This window comes from Oncorhynchus nerka, linkage group LG7 (genome assembly GCF_034236695.1).
Source record: "Oncorhynchus nerka isolate Pitt River linkage group LG7, Oner_Uvic_2.0, whole genome shotgun sequence".
Classification (NCBI taxonomy): Eukaryota; Metazoa; Chordata; class Actinopteri; order Salmoniformes; family Salmonidae; genus Oncorhynchus; species Oncorhynchus nerka.
The window spans coordinates 43,033,975-43,054,186 of NC_088402.1; the positions used below are offsets into that span (position 1 = coordinate 43,033,975).

A 20,212-nucleotide genomic window follows, 5' to 3' on the forward strand; every position below is an offset into this window, starting at 1 on the left:
TGCCCTGTGTAATTTATCTATTTTAACTTTTTGGTGAAGTGACTTACTGTATTTGTATACGATTTAGCTGGGATCATCCCTAACGTGTCATGTGTCATCATAATCTTCCTCTTTGTATAAAAAAAAACACCATTCAAACTTGTGTGAGCCCCTAATCCTATGTTATTAATGGTAGAATGGACAAAAACTATAATTCTCTGCTAGGTTTCCATTCATAGCTCACAAAGCAATCTGTTACGGGTTATCTTTATTTAAATTAAAGTATCAAACACAAGATGTGCCTGAAATAGATACTTACTCATCCTGTGCGCCCTGCCGTGCTAAATTGCTGCTCTGAGTGACAAGGAGAATAAGAGAGGGTTTTATTGAAAAAATGAAAGGCTTCTTCAGGCTTCAGGCTTGAGTGAAGCTGAAGTTTGAAAATAATGCCTGTTACTTAATTTCCATTATTCCTTCAAATGTGGGGTTATACGGCTACAGGATGGATTTAAATGTCAATTTATCTAGTGAAGGAGGCTGAGGTTGGGTAATTGTAAACCTTGAGACAGGTTTTATTTTCTTCTCTCTAAAGCTCTCTGTGTAAGCTACTGAAACAGAAACGGGCACAGAAACGCCATGTCAGTTCACTTGGCTGCTGACAACTTCTTAATTTGCGAAAAAGAGTGCCGTTTACTTCACCACGATGAATGAGTTACAATCTGGCTCGTCACAGGTTGTTCGATCCTAATTTCTTAGGTTATCATTTGTTTCCCACATATGAATATTGAATAACTGAGGCTTGGTGTGACACGTGGCTCTATTTTGAGGCATTTGCACAAAATATGTAGACACAATTCTGGTTCTGTTGTGTCGTGCCTGTAGTGTTTAAGTATTTTATAACAAACCTATGAATATTCAAAGTCCATAAAGATGAAGACAAATTTCACATCTGATACAGAATCTATACTTAACATATGTTTCCAATGACCATACCTTACCTTAACACCCTCAAGCACAGACAGATAAAGCACATAGTTGATAGAGAAGTGTTCTCAAATACTGTTCAATTACCATGAATTATACAAACATTTAATAAATAGGCTACTATATTTAAGAAGAGAGATTTGCTCTGTGACACATATTCTAACCACTTAGAAACTTCTTAAATATAAGATAGGCTGACATTGATGACCTTGGTGTGATTTCAGGGTGTACAGTACAGTATTGGACCATATCACCTACACCAAACAAGCAGAGAGCCTCAACAATGGCCAGATTGAAGGCCCCAGAGTGTTGGAAGGGAAAACACCCAGTGAGAGGAGAGGAAACGTGAACCATATAATGACTGCTGAGGGATATCAGGCTAAATCGGATTATCTACCATACTCAGCCGTCTCGTGCTTTAATTAAAAACACTCTGATCTTGTTTCTCCAGGGTTAGGTTCGGGAGGGGCACCGTGCACAATAGTCTGCTCTCCCACTTCAACCAGGACAGTGTCTCACGTTGAAGAGGATTAAAAGAGAGAATGGACCAAGCTACAGAGAAGGATAGAGATAATATAGGAGTAGGGCTAAATTGCACGGTTCTGTGCCCCTCTGCCTCATGTGGAATCCTGTGCGAATTTCAGCCCAACAGTGACTGCCAGAGCAGCAGTTGGATAAAGGGCTTAACTTTCTCTGTGTGTGTGTGAGCTGAGTAGAGTGGGGTGCAAAGAGTGTGTGTGTGTGTGTGTGTGTGTGTGAGAGAGAGTAATGTAGAGCAGACAAAAGCAGGGTGCAAAGAGGATGGGGTGCACAGGAGATGGGATACTGCCAGGGGTCAGCTGATTTCAGGGAAACACAATCCATCAATCAGATGTTAAACACACACACGCTGCTCTAATCTGCCGAGTCATGCTCACACAGCCCACAGAGTGGAGTGCAAATGCAGATGTTAAACACACACACGCTGCTCTAATCTGCCGAGTCATGCTCACACAGCCCACAGAGTGGAGTGCAAATGCAGAGGTTAAACACACACACGCTGCTCTAATCTGCCGAGTCATGCTCACACAGCCCACAGAGTGGAGTGCAAATGCAGAGGTTAAATGTTGATCCACTCACACATTCTAGAGAGCTTGTGATAGCCTTGCTGAAATGGTTTGCTACAACAAAACAAGTTAGCTGTGAAATCATAATTACACAAAATAACTTGGCCTTAAAAAAACAACAAAGACCTCAAAAAGAAAATGCATACTTAATCACTGACTCTCCCTTCCTTAATTGACTTATTCTACATGTTTCAAATACCCCCTAATAGCTTTCAGTACACAAACTGAACCTTCCCCCTGTGTACATTTGATCAATTCATGTTATCAGGGTCTGATTTTCGACAGACTGATTGAAGTCTCCCTTTAAGGGAGGGTGAGGCCAAACCAGAGATGTGTATATGATACTGGGTCAGTAACACTAAGGGACCCTTGAGACCCAAGATGGCTGATCCATTGCATTGACGGCCTACAGCTGCACCAGACTGGCTGAAGGTCGAGGAGGGGACAGGGAAATGAAAAGGGATCAAGGTGTGCAAAGAGACAATGGATCCACTGAGTGCTGTGTTGCTGATCAGGAACTATAGCAGAAGGCAAAAGGGCAAACATGATTATTGACAACAGTAGATTTTATTCAAATCAGCATTTTAAATATAAAGACGGTTTTGTTCTCTTAATTATTAGCATCTAACACCGTGCGGTTTCATCTAATGTTCTTTAAACGATACAGTGACCAGCATTTCAATATAGACACTTAAACCATTAAGCACTCAAATTACATTTTAATATGTGGACTTACAGTAAGACAAAAACATATTTAAATATAATTCATGGTGCAACACTTTCAAGCCTGTGATCAGCTATGGCACCCCATCCCTGATCTCTTCAATCTTTACTTATTTGGGAATGTTGGCACAGAGGCACTTTCTTGTGACTATAGAATGACCACCTCAGCTTTCAGAGATAAACAAACTAACCACACAACAAAAGGGGTCAAATACAAAGCAGGATCAGTGAGTTAGCCAGCTATCTTTGATAAACAACCCCAAATAACTTATTGATTTTCTTGGTTCATTAAGAAATGTCAATTTAGATATGTGTTTTTGGTTGTTGAGTCAATTGGGGGGGGGTAAATGATCTAAACTTGTAATCATGGTCAAATTATTAAAAACTCTCCAACCTATGCCAAAATGTGTCGCTGTAAAACTGCTACATTTCCTCTCCACCCCTTGACAAAATGAGTAGAATGGCAAGAAATTTGTTATAAAATTGCTAAATCTTCTCTACACCCCATGGCAGAATGTGTAGAATTGCGGGAAATTAACTCTAAGGGCTCTATCTTAACAAACCTAACGCAATCGTCAATCTAAGCGTTGGCAGTAGCGCTATAGGTTCGAGGGTGTGTCCAAAATATTTTTGCTATTTTTACAACCACAATTATCTGCGCAGTTGCTGGCGGTGGCTCCAAAGGGCTGGGATTTGATGAATAAATAAGTTGTGGGTGTGTTGAGGCTTGACCCCTCACTGGCCAATCAGAACGTGCTCCATGGCTAAATATGTAGTTGCTTCAATTTGTGTATATACAGTCTTGTATATATTACCTTGGGATCAACTCAAATTCCAATGTTAGTCCACTATAGTTTGTTAAACAGCTTACAGAAAGAAAATAACTAAATGTAGATCCCATATTTGCTAAACTTGAACCTGTTTGCAGTCTACATTGTTCTAAGTAATTGCTTCAATAGCATTCGCACTGATTTAGGGGCTAGGCCTACTGTAAATTGCATTATGGCTGAGCATGGACATGCCAAATGTTGTCAATAAGCAAGATTAAATTCACACTGAAAAGTATAATGAGTTTGTTTTAATAAAATTAAACAAAAAGCAAGAAATGTTTTATTTTTTTTCAACAACAATAAATGCATGTCAAATGTAATGATATCATAAAATCACCATCATAAAAAAAAAAAACACAACGCATTGCTGTTGAACCAGCCTTCGCTATAGTAGTCCTAGGGTAAGGGTAGTCTGTGGAGGGCTTGGATTTTTAAAAAAAAGTTGAAATGGAAAACAAGCAATTGTTACATGAAAATAACTTCTAAATACGAGGTTCACCGGTATTCACTGAGGATCTCATCTCTCCTGTCACGATGGGCACGGAGACATGTAACCTATATCACGGAGGGAGTCTTACACACGTCCAAAGCATGGCTAAAATACTGTAGGCCTGCCTACAATGCACAGATAAAAAGGGAATGTCAGCTCACTGTTTTGCTCCTTTCAAACTTGATACAGTATTTTAATAAAGCTTGGGTGATTAAGATTTATTTCCAAGCGGTATTACGAGCCAAACCCTTTATCGACAGTCTTGTCTAGCCTACTTGATTACATTGGGCTGGACAAAAAGAAAACAGCCTTCATTGAGAGGGGAGGCTATGCTTGGTTTTTAATCAAATAAAATGGGGGAAAAACATGAATGTTTTATGTTTCTAAATACGAAGTATACAGGTACCAAATCACATCTTGTTCCATGTTCATGTGGGCAGTGTGCGCGTCACGGCTGGATAGGCTGTGTTTCAGCTGTCAAAATTCATACCATAACCAACTGCGTTACCATTAAAACCAGCTTTTGATCGGTCTTAAATATCCCTGCCAGTGCCGGCTGAAATTAGTACTTTGGATAATGTTTTTAAGGGCACGCCTAAAATATTTACACTCCTCCCATCTGAGCGTAAGCATGCTGATGTTAGATGGATAAATTGCCAAACCTGGCATTAGGGTGGGAAAATGCCAGTCTGACAGTTTTCACGTGACGAAATTGCAAACTAACTTGCGTATGACACTAGTACCTCCTTAACGCCAGCTGAAAATAGAGCCCTAAAACATTGAACCTGCTTTGTAGTATACCCCTCTGGTCCAATATCCATGATTGATCAGCCAAAAGCAGAGCCTGAAGTGGACTGAAATATGTGCCGGTACTCCTCCAGAGAGACACTGCACTGCAAGTTGTTTGCTGTAACATATAGTCAAAAAAAGTTGTGTTCTATTCTATTTGGATTGCTGTTTATATTAAGGTGCCACAACGCCGCAAAATTTTAGGCCGCATTCTATAAAAGGTGCAGGAACTCTAGCGGTACAAATGTGAGGTGCGAGAAATCAGTTCCAATATGTTCCTGGTCAAGTCAAGCACTCGCCAAAAGACTGTGTCCAGGCTACAACTAAATCCTGGTTAGGTAGCTTAACTTAGCCTTATTCCTCTGGGCTCCTGGCCTCTCCCATGGGCTTAAACAGGTGTCTACATTTTGGGGTCCTCACACAGACTACACCCAGGCTTCTGGTCGGCCTGCTGTTCCAGCTGTAAGGTGACTGAATGAAAGTTGTAGTTGGAGAAGCAGGTTTGGGTCATCTCCCTTAGGACTGGCTGGGCATCCACTATGTCATCTGTGGAGGGAAAGGAAATGCAACTATGATGACACTGACCAACTGACAATTTCGCAAGTCACTACGGTCTGATCAAGTCAAGTCACAAGCAGTGCACACATATAGTGGAAACAGCAGTGGCATTTCCGCAGAATGTTTCATTCTCGGATGCATGACAAGCGAAAAAAAGGGTCAGGGACACAATAAAGCCATCATCATCATCACATATGGGAGTTGTAACATAACAGGAGATTACTGACAGCCTAGTCCAGCTACACTCACCTATGGCCACGTGTGCTGAGAGCACCGTCTGGTTCATAGTCAGGGCCCAGATATGGAGGCTATGGACAGACTTCACCCCCTTCACTGCCAGCAGCCGATCCCTCACCTCACCGTGCTTCACTCCAGCTGGGGTACCTTGGGAGAAATAAGAGAGGGAGGGAGGGAAAGAGAGAGAGAGAGATGGATTTCATTACACGCAAACGCACACACAGAGAGGGGGACTGGGCACAAAAGATGGGCATCTTGGGCAACACTTGTGATCATAAAAGTTTTAGACATGTTGCAATCGTCAACTCTTGCACAAATCATATCCTTATGGCTGTCGTCCCTATAAATCATTCCTCGTCTACAATAAGACATCTACTTTGCCATAATCCCGAAACAGGGACGATAGAGAGAACTCCCTGTATTACCTTCCATGAGGACAAGCAGGATGTCTCTCATAATGGTGATGGTGGTTCCCAGGACAAACATGGAAAACAGGAACGTACAGATCGGGTCAGCTATCTTATACTCAGGCTGTGGGAAACAAAGAGAAAGCGAGAGTAAGGACCGTAATCATTACATTGTCATTGCATGATCTATTTTCCACCCAATATATTTAACTTCAGTTAAGACATACTTGTGGTAAAACATACAGGGGACATCTCGATCTCACGTTAGAAACACATGAACGTTTGTGCTTGTACAGCATCACAAAAGGGATCATTCTATTGAGGATTGCCTGCTAGCAATATCAGTTAAAAAAAACATCAATCTCTAGTTTTGGAGTTACCTTTGAGAACATGACGCAGTAGATATCAGTGCCTACGGAGGTGCATGCTCAGCACATGAAGATTTTGAGAGATTATCACACACAGGAAGGAAGAGGGGGGGGGAGTCTAAAAGTCACACTGGACTTACTGTGAAATTAACAGTAAACTACTGTAACAGAGCGGTCCATTGTGTACTGCAATGATACTTAATTAATTTGTCGAGAGTGTCATTTTTGCAGCCTCGGCATGGAGCACAAGGCAATAAATCCCAAAGTGGATAAACAATTTATAATACAGTAAATTGCCACTAACTAGAAGTTATATGATCTTCCATCAATTACTGATTGATTCTTTCAATTATTTAAATCCCATTGTGTTTTGCTGAGAGTTTTCAATAGTATTTATGTACAATTTATGCAAATTCAAAAAGACTTTAACTTAATCTATGAAATTAGACTAATAACCTAACGTTGTCGGGGCTCTATTTGGGCCACTCTGAGTATGTGACATATTGTATGTTTCATTCTAATGCAATGAGTATTCAGCTATCTAAATGACCAGATCAAAAGGACATCTTACGAAAGCCAGGAAGAGTGTGTCAACACGAACATCCGCCTCATCCTTATCTAACATGCCCATTGTGCCTCAGTCCTAATCTTCTCACCCCATCGCCCTCTCCACCCCAGTTGACCACTACTTCCCCATCACCCCAGTTGACCACTACCTCCCCATCACCCCAGTTGACCACTACCTCCCCATCACCCCAGTTGACCACTACCTCCCCATCACCCCAGTTGGCCACTACCTTCCATCACCCCAGTTGACCACTACCTCCCCATCACCCCAGTTGACCACTACCTCCCCCATCACCCCAGTTGACCATTACCTCCCCATCACCCCAGTTGACCACTACCTCCCCATCACCCCAGTTGACCACTACCTCCCCATCACCCCAGTTGACCACTACCTCCCCATCACCCCAGTTGACCACTACCTCCCCATCACCCCAGTTGACCACTACCTCCCCATCACCCCAGTTGACCACTACCTCCCCCATCACCCCAGTTGACCACTACCTCCCCATCACCCCAGTTGACCACTACCTCCCCATCACCCCAGTTGACCACTACCTCCCCATCACCCCAGTTGACCACCCTCCCATCACCCCAGTTGACCACTACCTCCCCATCACCCCAGTTGACCACTACCCTCCATCACCCCAGTTGGCTACTACCTCCCAAATGACCACTACCTCCCCCATCACCCCAGTTGACTACTTCCTCCCACATGACCCCAGTTGACCACTACCTCCCCCGTCATCCCAGTTGACCACTACCTCCCACATGACCCCAGTTGATCACTACCTCCCCCGTCACCCCAGTTGATCACCATCTCCCACGTCACCCCAGTTGATCACCATCTCCCACGTCACCCCAGTTGATCACCATCTCCCATGTCACCCCAGTTGATCACCATCTCCCACGTCACCCCAGTTGATCACCATCTCCCACGTCACCCCAGTTGACCACTACCTCCCCCGTCACCCCAGTTGACCACTAACTCCCCCGTCACCCCAGTTGACCACTACCTCCATGACCCCAGTTGACCACTACCTCCCACATGACCCCAGTTGACCACTAACTCCCCCGTCACCCCAGTTGATCACCATCTCCCACGTCACCCCAGTTGACCTCTGACCACTGACCTTAAAGAAGATGATGATGGCGCTGACCAGCACGCTGATGCTCTGGAGCAGGTCTCCCACGACATGCACGAAGGCAGCGCGCACGCTGGCATTGGCCTGAGGTCGTGACCCCGCCGACTTCTGCTGCTGACCGTCCACCCCATTGTGCTGCTCCACGTCGCCATTTCCATTGGAATGGTTTTCTTGGTTACCGTTACTGTGCGAGTGGCTGCTCTTGTGGCTGTGCCCATGCCCATTACCCGCCGCGTGGCTGTGCCCATGCTTGCTCTTGTCGTTAGTGCTGTGGCTGTGGCCGTGCCCACTGCTGAGGCCCCCGTGGCTGTGCCCATGCCCAGACTGGTGCAGGGTGAAAGCCATACTGCCCACAGGACATTCAGAAAGACATAACATATTAAAAGCCTTGTTATTAGGCATTATAAATGCTCATATATGCTTACAACACGTTATAAAACATTATACATGGATGCTTCCCTACTTGCTACTGTTGAGTAACACTGCTCTACAGACTGTCAGTAACATTTCAACTAACTATCTACTAACCATAACCCTAGCTCTAGCTCTAACCCTAATGTTAACCCTTGACCTTATTCTAAACCAAACCCTAACCTTAGCAAGCAGTTGCTTATTAACAGACAGTTTGCTGATAGTATGACCATCTGTAGAGCATCTACAGATGGAATATCTAAACTATCCAAATAAAGTGTGACCTACTGTGGTTTGATTTTCACTTGTGAATCACCAATATCTAGCCCTAACAGGGAACCATTAACAACCCAGAAATACTACTTACAGGGACTAAAGCCCACGAAAATCCACGTCACTTTCTCAGCTTGTCTGTCATCCGTAGTCGTCAATCGTAAACACTACATTAGTCATGGTCACAGCAGACTACGTCAATTCCAAATTTAATTGAATTTAAAATTCAATTCAAACAAAATTACATTTCAATTCAGATATTGTGAACTTCAATTCAGGAAGTGAATTTCAGCTAAGCCACTGAATTGAAAAGGAAGTGACCCCAGCCCTGTTGACCGTGACAGCCCGAATGGGCTGCGTTTTGGCGTCGGTGGACTCACATGATGTTTGCCAGCACAGCGCAGCCTGAAGTAATGAGCATGATGGTCCCCTCGATCTCATAATTATCGCTGATGAGGCGCTGCACAGCCAGGTAAACCAGCACACCTGTCACCAGCCAGATGGTCACCACCGAGAGGAGAGCACCCAAGATCTCTAGAGGATAGAGGAAGAGGGGACACACAGGAGAGGAGAGAAAGAGAACACGTGACGTTTTAATCAGAGACCATAGTGAGAGACATGTGATGGGACAGATATATTACAGTAAAGAGCTGCAGAAAAACCCATTTCATATTGCCAGCAGTGCCCGGCACAACCATGCAGTGCCAAACGTACCACATAGTGAGAGCCAAGAGGAAAAGGTCTCCAATTAGAGACACAGGTAGCCTAGTTTTACAAAACTCTAGTTGAAACGTGAATCATTGTCCTATGCACAAATATTCGCCTGAACGGGAATCGATGCATCTAATGGTATCTGATTTTTTTAAGTATCTACTGTCCAGTTCCTATTGTAAAGGCCATGATACATAAATCACAATGCTACAAACAACCGTAGGAATGCTATTCTATAAACACATTAAATTACTCCACTTCAACTTACTTGTTCCTGAAAGAGTATCAAGCACACGCATTAAGTGGCTCATGAGATTGGGATACAGCATGTATTGATTATTGATGAAGATGGCAGTGATGATGAGGGTGAGGATTTTATGATAATGATGATCATGATTAAGATGAAGGTGATGATGATAAAGACAAATAATGACGATGATGATGATGAGGCTGATGATCTCACCTGCACGATGCCAGCCATAGCTGAGTGTGCGTGTGGCGGGTCTGGACGAGAGCCACAGAGACACCAGGCTGATGATGAAGCTGGCGAAGTCTACCAGCAGGTGGGCGGCGTCTGTCATCACCGCCAGACTCCCCGCAAAGTAACCACCTACAGGCAGAGAAAGGGAGAGCGAGAGAGGAGTGAGAGAGAGCGAGAGAGAGCGAGGAGTATGTCACTAACGACTAACCAACTAACTGACTGACTGTTGACTGCCTGACTGAGAGACACAGACTCACTGACTAACTAATTGACAGGCTAGCCAACAGTCATGTATCATTTGACCCCTCACCCAGGATCTCTCCGATCATGAAGACCAAGCAGACAGCCGAGACCACGTAGAGCCTCTTCCTGGCCAACTGCTTCTCCCGCTCCCTGTCTTCCGTAGCTTGGCTGTTGTCATGGCAATGCTTGATGTTGCTGTCCTTCTCCTTCTGCATTATCCCATCTGTGGACACACTGTGGGAGGGGGGGGGACAGGAAAAGAAGACAACAGGCATATGGATTATCAAAAAATTGAGGAGGAGAGGGGGATGAAAAGGGGAATGGGTGGGAAGACAAGAAAGATGGACGTCGTGAAATTCGTCCAAGAGAGAGGAGGAGAAGGGGGGACAGAACGCAGAGACTGAGGTAGAGCCTGTAAGAATGGCTGTCCCTCTCGTGTTGTGCCCAGAAAGACCAGACAAGCGAGATGGATGTCATGAAAGTCGTCCAAGAATTAGGAGGAGGAGGGGGAATGGAAAGAAGAGAGAAAGACTGAGGCTGAGCAGAGTTTGTATGAAAGGATGGCTCTCTCGTGTTGTGCCCGCCTTGTGTGCCGTTACTTGTTGCACTCAGCTGCGCATTCAGGCACTTCCACAGCCCAAAATGAATTCTCAGTATCGGCACTCAGGCAGTGGCAAAGAAAAACTTCCTACAATTCTACACATTTTGCCATTGGGGCAAAGAGAAACATATGCAGCTTTATAGCTAATCTCATGCTATTCTACACATTTTGCGGCTGAGAGAAAATGTTGCTGATTTAAAGCTCATTTCCTGCTATTCCACACATTGCCATGAGGCAGAGCGAGAAAAAAACGCCAGTTTGTTCATTAACAGTGTAGTGTTAGGGGTTTTCTTTCTCAAAATGGAAATTCTACATCCATTATGTTAATTACATTGTCTGTGATGTTAATTACATTGTATGCATTAAGCATGACATACTTATCTTTTAGTAATATGTTTCTGTCTGTAGTATTTTTAAGTTAGTGAGCGTCGTTAAAACTGTAATAATGTTGTATGTTGTGGTTACAATCCGAGCATTCCCAGTGCCTCAAGTGTTTTTACTGTCTGCCATAAAGTCAACTGTTGACCCCCTCTTTCCAACATCCAATACTACCCAAATTGAGTCACCGAATACGGTCACCAAATACAGTCAGTAGCATATACAGTCCACCTCCATTTCAGAGCCTGTTTGGTACATGAAAGGACACCCCTCAGGAAAACCAGGTTGGTAGGGGGCCTTATAAGCTCCAATGTCGACAATTTATATTATCTGGGTTATATCCATAACTAGAGGGCTTATGAGAGACATAAATTGGTACATTGGGGTGATTGGGGACTTTTATTTTGCTTGATCCATGTACTACTGATAGTGGAGTAACCGTAGTTGAACCCCCCCCCCCCCCCCCCCAAGGTTAGGCACGCACGTGAACCGTGGATCAATTGCAGAGTTTAACCATCATAGTGGGAAATACAGTTTCACTGACACTGTTACTTTTCAAAGTAATAATTCCCTAAATCTCGATGCAGAGTCGCAGTGGAAAGATAAAGACAAGACAGATGCGTGCTGTGTTTTACTCTGAAGCCTGAAGGTTGATTTTATTATTCGTTTTAAAGCAGTTGTGTGTACTGTTCACGTGAACGGAGAATGTTGAATCTCAACGAATCAGTCCCGGATGCTCGCATGGAATAGGCAAAGAAGAAAAAAGAGCAGTGACAGCCACGGAGCTAGCGGAGGAGCTGACGAACTGGAAAAGCCTCCCGCTTCATTTAAGTCTCATGTATGGGAGTATTTTGGCTTCCCTGTCAAATATGATGACGGAAGAAGGGTGGTGGACAACACCATTACGGTGTGTAGGCTTAGTGCCACAAGAAAGCCGTATGATCATGGAAATACATTGAGCATGGCCACACATTTAAAGCGCCATCACCCTGGTGTGTCAGTGACGGGAGACAACTCAGCCAAGAGACAACAACTTCTCACCGCGGCATTTAAGCAGCCCTTTGCTACAGAATCAGACCGGGCTGAAGCCATCACCAAATCCATTGGAATGTTTATCGCTGCAGAGATGAGGCCATACTCTTGTAGAAAACAAAGGGTTTAAAAATATGGTGAAAGTGCTTGAGCCACGCTACGAAATCCCCTGGCACACCCACTATTGCCCAATAGCAATATCCAAATCACCGCAGATAATGAGCCAAGAGCCAAGTAAATGCAGTGATAGAAGATGGACTGGGGCCACTGATAGCTTGCTTTGCACATGTGATCAATTTAGCATCCCAAATGGGAATCTCAGGTAACCAGATGAACCGCCTCCTTGGGAGGATCAGGAAGGTGGTTTCCTTTTTCCCCTGAAGCACAACAGCCGCTCGTGTGCTTAAGACCAAGCACGAAATGCTACAACTACCAACCCACAAGCTCATACACGATGTCACAACAAGATGGAACTCCACTTATGACATGTTGGAGCACCATCTTGAGCAGCAGGTAGCTGTATACTCTGCACTGACAGACAAGACCCTGAAAAAAAATATAAAGACATCGTCACCTTGTCTGATGATGACGCGAAAGTGGCAGAGGAGGTCCTCCAGGTGCTCAAACCCCTCAAAACGGTTGCAATTCTATTGAGCACTGAAACTGCACCGTCTGTGTCCATGATCCTACCTCTGAAAACAAGGATTCTACAATCCATGGCCCCAAGTGAGGAAGACAGCACCATCACTAGAGATGTCAAGGCTGCCATTAGAGAGGACCTGAACCCCAGATACCCCCCTAATGTACAGGACTACCTTCATAGAGCTACTGCACTGGATCCAAGGTTCAAGTCCCTGTCTCACCTAGACACTGCCCAACACCGGAGGACATACAGTGATCTCACCACTGAGACTGTGGCCACTGAAGAGGTCAAAAAAAGAGTGAATTACTTAAATAATAAATATAGTGCAGTCTAATTTTAGTCTATGCAATTAGAATCATCCATTTTTGATTTGGAATAATAATGGCTTTTATTAAATGTTATTGCCACAATTATAGTTCTATGAAATATGAAAATAAATAATGATTTATTTTAATAGATCAAGTTATTTTTTTCTGTAATGTCAAGCCACAGAGCCGACAGGGGGCAGACTCAGAGGCATCTCCTCCACAAAATAATTTGTCCATGAAGAAGCTTTTCGGGGAGAAAAGTTTGCCAACACCATCAAAGAGGAGATGGCATCCTACAAGGCAGCAAGCGGCATTCCAGTGGATGGTGATCCACTGGCATGGTGGAAAAACAATGAGTGTGAATAACCTCACATTGCCATGATGGCAAGATGCTACCTGGCTGTGCCTGGCACAGCAGTTCCTAGCAAGAGGGTGTTCTCCACGGCAGGGGACATAGTGACTGCAGAGGTCTACCCTCTCCCCAGATAATGTAGACACCCTCATCTTTTTGGAAAATAATTTGAAGTTATAAGCTCAGGTCTGCTTTGCTTTCTTTCTTTCTTTTACATTTCTTTTTGATGATGTGGACACGGGCCATTTTTTTAAATTCACTATTGTTTAAAGGAAGAAGGTATCATGCATTATATTGCACTTTAATTTAAAAATTGAGTACTGAATAATTTATTTTAAGATTTTATTTAAACATTGAAAAGTTCCTTGCTTTAAGTGTTATTTAAGTAATAAAAATGGAAAGCAGAGTTATATTTGTTTCCCTTTTTTTTTTTTTTTGCTAATCTGAAAAATGATCCGATCCGTGACTCAAAACCGTGATCCGAACTGTGAGTTTTGTGATCCGTTGCACCACGAACTACTGAACACTGAACCAGTTGCATCTGTTAGGCTAACTGACTGTGTTCAACCTTGTAGCTCCTGGACTATCCTTCCTTTAAATCCCCCACCCAGGGACCAGATAATGGATGTGATGGGAGAGTAGTGTTGGGGAGGAGTGAACTACAGTACATGTAGTTCAACTAGTAATTGAAATACATTTTGCAGTAGCTTGGCAGTAGTTGAACTTAATTCAAATCTTGGTAGTGTTTTAAGTAGTAAATTACTTATTTTCCATGTAGCAGTCTAGCTAATTACCGGAACTAGACACTAGTTTTTTTTTGCCAACATGTGCAAAAAAATATGTGTGAAGTAGGTAAGAACCTGCCCAATTTTCACTTGAAACATCGTTTTTGTGTTTAATAGGCCAAATGACACATTCTGTTAACATCTGACTCCCGATTAACCTGTTTTTGCCAGTTTTAGTCTATGACGTTTCAGATTTAGATATGATCATTTATCACAAATTAGTTTGGATGTGGTGAACTACCTTTTCAAAGTTACTTTAGCAATCAGCAGTAGACACAATTTTTTTTAAAAGCTTCTTCCTCACCCCTGATATGGTAAAAAGCTGAGGGTTGAGGCTGGAGAAATGTAAACACTCAAATTCAGGACTGACCATCAATGATATCAAAATTATAGCTTTAACCATGATTTGAGGCTATGTAGTGTTTGTTTACATTTACTTTGTTTACTAACATTGGAGTAAAACAAGCTTATATATTGGATTATGATGGGGTATGACAGTTTAACTAAGCTCATTAGACATTTATAAATTATATTCTTCAATAATCAACACTGTGGAAGTGATAACGCCAGATTTGGTGTGGATGCTATTAAATAACTAAAGATACCGTGCACTCTAAGCATGACAATTAGCCCTAAATTAAGTTTAACATCGCAGAAGGAGCGTGAACTGACTGGTGAACTCCTGTCATACTTACTGCAAGGCAATTGCAAACCTAAAATTGGAACCCGTGCGCAAAAAGTTTTTTACGCATGACAAGGGTAATAGGCTATTTTAGATTATTAAAAAAACTACGTTTTATTCAATAAATGAACAATGGCAATTCAAATAATATGTCGACGAAACTCACCATGGGCGCTCAACACCCTCCTCGTTCAGCATTGACATCAGCCAAACTTTATTTTCCAACGTCCCAAGTTTCAAGAGAGGGGGATTCTCGTGGTTCTTGACCCTCCAATTTTGTTCACCCCTAAAGCTAGCACAGAACTAGAACCGTGTGTAAAAGTTTGTAGACTATAAATCAGCCAGCCTAGCAGGAGCCCAGGCTGAGTTTGAGTACAGAGAACGCCTAAAAAGGTGAACTCATGGCTGTCTGCTGTATATAAAACATTATTAAAACAAACTGTCAAAATAAATGTAACTGCGTATGAAATGTGATAACTAGGACTAATCGTTCATTAGCACAATAAAATAATAATATCGTCCTATACATGTGGATATGGTTCAAGTGACAGAAACATCAACTCATCATCAAGTTGCTCAAGTTGTTTTCAGATATCATAAATGTAAATGACAACATTGAAAACAACAGCCTGACACTTTAAATACACAATAAATAAACGGGACACTTTACCTTTCCATGGTGATGCTATACATGGTGCCTTTCTCCGTGACCAGTTGAGTTTTCTCTGTGTCGTTTCTGAACATGATTTCGTGCTTCAGGGATGACCGTAAACAAATAAAACTAGTTACACTATTAACCCCCAGCCAATATATTTAGACGGAGAAATTAAAACAGAAGACAAAATATAAATGCACTCAAAAATATCTATATTTTTAAATGGACTAATGTAAACTATATGTTTTCAGCGTTATCATCATCTAAATAGATATCCTCTCACAAAAGAGGGTAAATTCCACGCATCATTGCTTGAGTGACTATGCAAGCAGTGTTAGTATTTGAAGCCTTGTGACCACGCACCGTGTGCAAATTTAGCCGCTTGCAGCACCTTGGGCAAAAGTTTTTTATTCAGGGAGAGGGTGGGAATTTTAATAAGAGAGCTTCTGTTTCGAAAAAGTCATATTCCTTAAAATAAGGTTTGCTTCTAATCTTAGGAATGTAGGCCGCCCAAATTGAACATGAAGGAAAATATGGATTATTTTATTACAACCGAATCCTCAGCTTTCGCATTTAGCCTCCCGAGTGGCACAGCGTTCTAAGGCACTGTGCTAGAGGCATCACTATGGGATGTCCTTGTCCCATTGCGCTCTAGCGACTCCTTGTGGTGTGCCGGGCGCATGCACGCTGACTTCGGTCACCAGTTGTATGGTGTTTCCTCGACACATTGGTGTGGCTTGGCAGAGACATGTTTCAGAGGATGTATGGCTCTTGACCTTTGCCTTTACTGAGTCCGTACAGTAGTTGCAGCAATGGGACAAGACTGTAATGACCAATTGGATATCATGAAATTAGGGAGAAAAAAAGGGTAAAAAGTACAAAACAAAAACAATACTCACCCTCCATTTGGCAAGTCTGACCATAATTATCTCCATCCCCCTGATTCTTGCTTACAAGCAAAAACTCAAACAGGAAGTACCAGTGACGCACTCAATACGGAAGTGGTCCGATTAAGCGGATGCTAAACCACAGGAGCGTTCCGCTAGCACAGACTGGAATATGTTCCCGGATTCATCCGATAACATTGAGGAGTTTATCACATCAGTCACTGGCTTCATTAATAAGTGCATCAACGACATCGTCCTCACAGTGACCGTACGTACATATGCCAATCAGAAGCCATGGATTACAGGCAACATCTGAAATGAACTAAAGGCTAGAGTTGCCGCTTCCAAAGAGCAAGACACTAACCCAGACACTTGTAAGAAATCCTACTACGACCTCTGACGAGCAATCACAGTCAAAACGTCAATACAGGACTAAGATTGAATTTTACTAAGCCGGCTCTGAAGCTCGTCAGATGTGGCAGGGCTTGCAAACTATCACGGATTGCGAATGGATAACCCAGCCGCAAGCTGCCCAGTGACACAAGCCTTTCAGGCCAGCGAAATTCCTTCTTTGTTCACTTCGAGGCAAGCAACACTGAACCATGTATGAGAGCACCAGCTGTTCCAGCCAACTGTGTGATCTCTTTCTCTGTAGCTGATGTGAGTAAGACCTTTAAACAAGTTAACATTCACAAGGCAGCGGGGCCAGACGGATTACCAGGATGCGTACATAGAGCATGCGCTGACCAGCTAGCAAATGTCCTCACTGACATTTTCCAACCACCAAGACACTTCCGAGAGCTGGCTGCCCGGACAAACTGAGCAATCGGGGGAGAAGGGCCTTGGTCAGGGAGGTGACCAATAACCCGATGGTCACTCTGACAGAGCTCCAGAGTTCCTCTGTGGAGATGGGAGAATCTTCCAGAATGACAACCATCTCTGCAGCACTCCACCAATTAGGCCTTTGTGGTAGAGTGGCCAGACGGAAGCCACTCCTCAAATTTAAATGTGTAAATTGATCATGTGAAAACTGTTAGGGATCTAACCATAGAGATGAATGGGTTTGTGGCTAAGCTAGGCTAGGCTAGCCAATATAATAACTTTTGACAAAATGGCTTCTGCTAATGTTCTGATATAGCTCCTCTAATATAATATTGTGATTACTTTCGGTATTTGTTTCAATTGTCCATTGTTGATATAGTCCCAAAACTTTTAGCATGTCAGCAATCAAGTTTTCAAGATATGTAACTTTCAAAATACAGACATTTGGCCCCTATGATGTGTTTTGTATCATATGATGCAAAACGCAAAATCATATGATGCAAAATGCATCATACGGGACAGATTCTCCTACATGTGGCAACCACTTATCGGATTCCAGGTCACGGAGGAGAGGGGGATGGAGGAGTCGAGGAGAGGACAGATTTTTACCCAATGGAGAATTTCCCCATGGTTAGGTTTGAATCGGGATGTGGACATCAACCTGGGGTTAGGGTTGTGGTTAATGCATGGGTTAGGGTTGCACAGGGATGTGGACATGAAGCCAGGGTTAGGGATAGAGTTAGAGTTAGGGTTAGGGTTGCACAGGGATGTGGACATGAAGCCAGGGTTAGGGATAGAGTTAGAGTTAGGGTTAGGGTTGCACAGGGATGTGGACATGAAGCCAGGGTTAGGGATAGTGTTAGAGTTAGAGTTAGGTTAGGGTTAGGGTTGAACTGGGTCACGGACACGAAGCTAGGGTTAAGATTACTGCTGTAAGTACAGTGTAATAATAATGAGTCATTACAAACAAGAAAGCATGACATAAGCTTATAGATCATTTTCAAAGCATCCGTATACACTGTAGGGTCGGAAATGATTGACACCCTTGATAAAGACGAGCAATAATGACTATATAAAATTAATAAATCAATAAATGAGCTATATAGTATGCAAAAGAAAACATTGGGAAATGTTACTATTTTGTACTAATGCAATTGCTCAGAGAAAGAGATTTTGTTTAACAATTACAACAACAAAAAATCTCAAAAAGGTAGGGGTGAAACTTATTGACACCCTTCAAGATTCTCATCAATAAATTAGTCAAACGTTTAGTATTGTGGTCCCACATTCCTAGCAGGCAATGACTACATGAAGCTTGTGACCACAGACTTGTTGGATGCATTGCAGTTCATTTTGCTTGTGTTTAAGATGATTTTGTGCCTTTAATAAATGAATGGCAAATACAGTATTGTGCCATTTTGAAGACACTTTTATAGAATATGTTTACCAAACACTTTAATGTGGATGCTACCACGATTACAGATCATTCTTAATTAATCATAAATAATGATGAGTGACAAAGTTACAGGGTCAAAGGTCATTCTCCCAAGACATGCTAACCTACCCTGTTATTGGTAATGTATGATATATAAAGCCTTTATAAATTGACGTTAGTTTAATGAAGTGGGACCAGAAATGTTCTTTCCCGGCGTGTAAAGCAGGAAATGACCAAAAGGTGGTGATAAGACTCTTCGGCACTCTCACCAAGCCAGCGTTTGGCTGTCTGCAGCAGGACTCTGCTCGTCAGGATCCTGGTTCATTTCTGTCAGATCAGCTGGAGAACTGGCGTCTTCTTAACAGTTCACTAGATCTTGTTCACCAAGTGCAGGACCACAGCTTTAGTTTAATGTAACAGAAACCCCTTATATCCTGTAGAACTGTAGGCTATCGCGTTAAACTGTATTTGTTCTGTAAGAGTCCAGAACGGAGTGAAGCAACAAATGATGTTGGCAACTCGTGTGGCCTAACACATTCCACTCATTTGAGGGCATGGGGGTGGGTTTCAATGTGGTTCAGTGACTTGCAATAGCTTAGTTCCTCATATTACGCAATATGTCACTGGTTATCTCACTGTCTGTCTGTCTGTCTGTCTGTCTGTCTGTCTGTCTGTCTGTCTGTCTGTCTGTCTGTCTGTCTGTCTGTCTGTCTGTCTGTCTGTCTGTCTGTCTGTCTGTCTGTCTGTCTGTCTAAGTATTGAAGGGGGACAGCTGTCTGTAAGTATTGAAGGGGGACAGCTTTAGGGCTTTGAGGAACAAGCAGTCCACACTAAATTATGTCCTTGTTAACAGGGGTGACATGACAACGAGCCAAGGACATTCCACAGACTACCCCGTTATCCTCAAGAGCACAATGGAGGTAACCTGGGCAACTGTCATTCTTCTCCGTTCCTTCTTTTCCTCCTCCTCCCTCTTCCTTCTCCATAGGGGGAGTGTGTGTGTGTGTGTGTTAAAAAGAGACCCCAAAATGGTAAACAAGCACGGGTCGGGCATTCAGACAATGGCAAAGAGCTGACATCACTCCTGCTGCATCACACTAACACATGACTGACGCCACTCCACTGTCCCACAGAGGAGGGGGTTGAGGAAAACAGAGGAGAACCTCTTTAAGTTTCCAATCCAGTGCAGAACTACCACTGACACGAGAGAGGACAGGAGGAAGTGGGAGTAGTGAAGCAGAAAGAGAAGAGTTGTCCAGACAACGCTGTATCTTGCTACAGCCGAGAGAAGCTTAGACCAAACATAGATTCTATAAGAATACTGATTGATTTT

The 20,212-nt window shown here is 43.1% G+C and overlaps 1 protein-coding gene across 3 annotated transcripts; it reads right to left on the reverse strand.

The window, feature by feature from the left end:
- Positions 1-3,855: 3,855 nt before the first annotated feature.
- LOC115131717 (proton-coupled zinc antiporter SLC30A8-like) lies at positions 3,856-19,384 on the reverse strand. Of its 3 annotated transcripts, none has more exons than XM_029663659.2 (8): positions 19,149-19,384; positions 10,367-10,533; positions 10,039-10,185; positions 9,245-9,398; positions 8,169-8,526; positions 6,122-6,227; positions 5,709-5,843; positions 3,856-5,447 (listed from the first exon to the last, which is right to left on the reverse strand). In XM_029663659.2, exons 1-8 carry the CDS (start codon positions 19,202-19,204, stop codon positions 5,302-5,304), a joined length of 1,269 nt encoding a protein of 422 aa, XP_029519519.1. In that variant the 5' UTR covers positions 19,205-19,384; the 3' UTR covers positions 3,856-5,301. The 3 variants fall into 3 exon arrangements, with proteins under 3 accessions (XP_029519519.1, XP_029519518.1, XP_029519520.1); XM_029663658.2 differs by lacking the exon at positions 19,149-19,384 and adding an exon at positions 15,751-16,119; XM_029663660.2 differs by lacking the exon at positions 19,149-19,384 and adding an exon at positions 15,247-15,399.
- Positions 19,385-20,212: the final 828 nt, after the last annotated feature.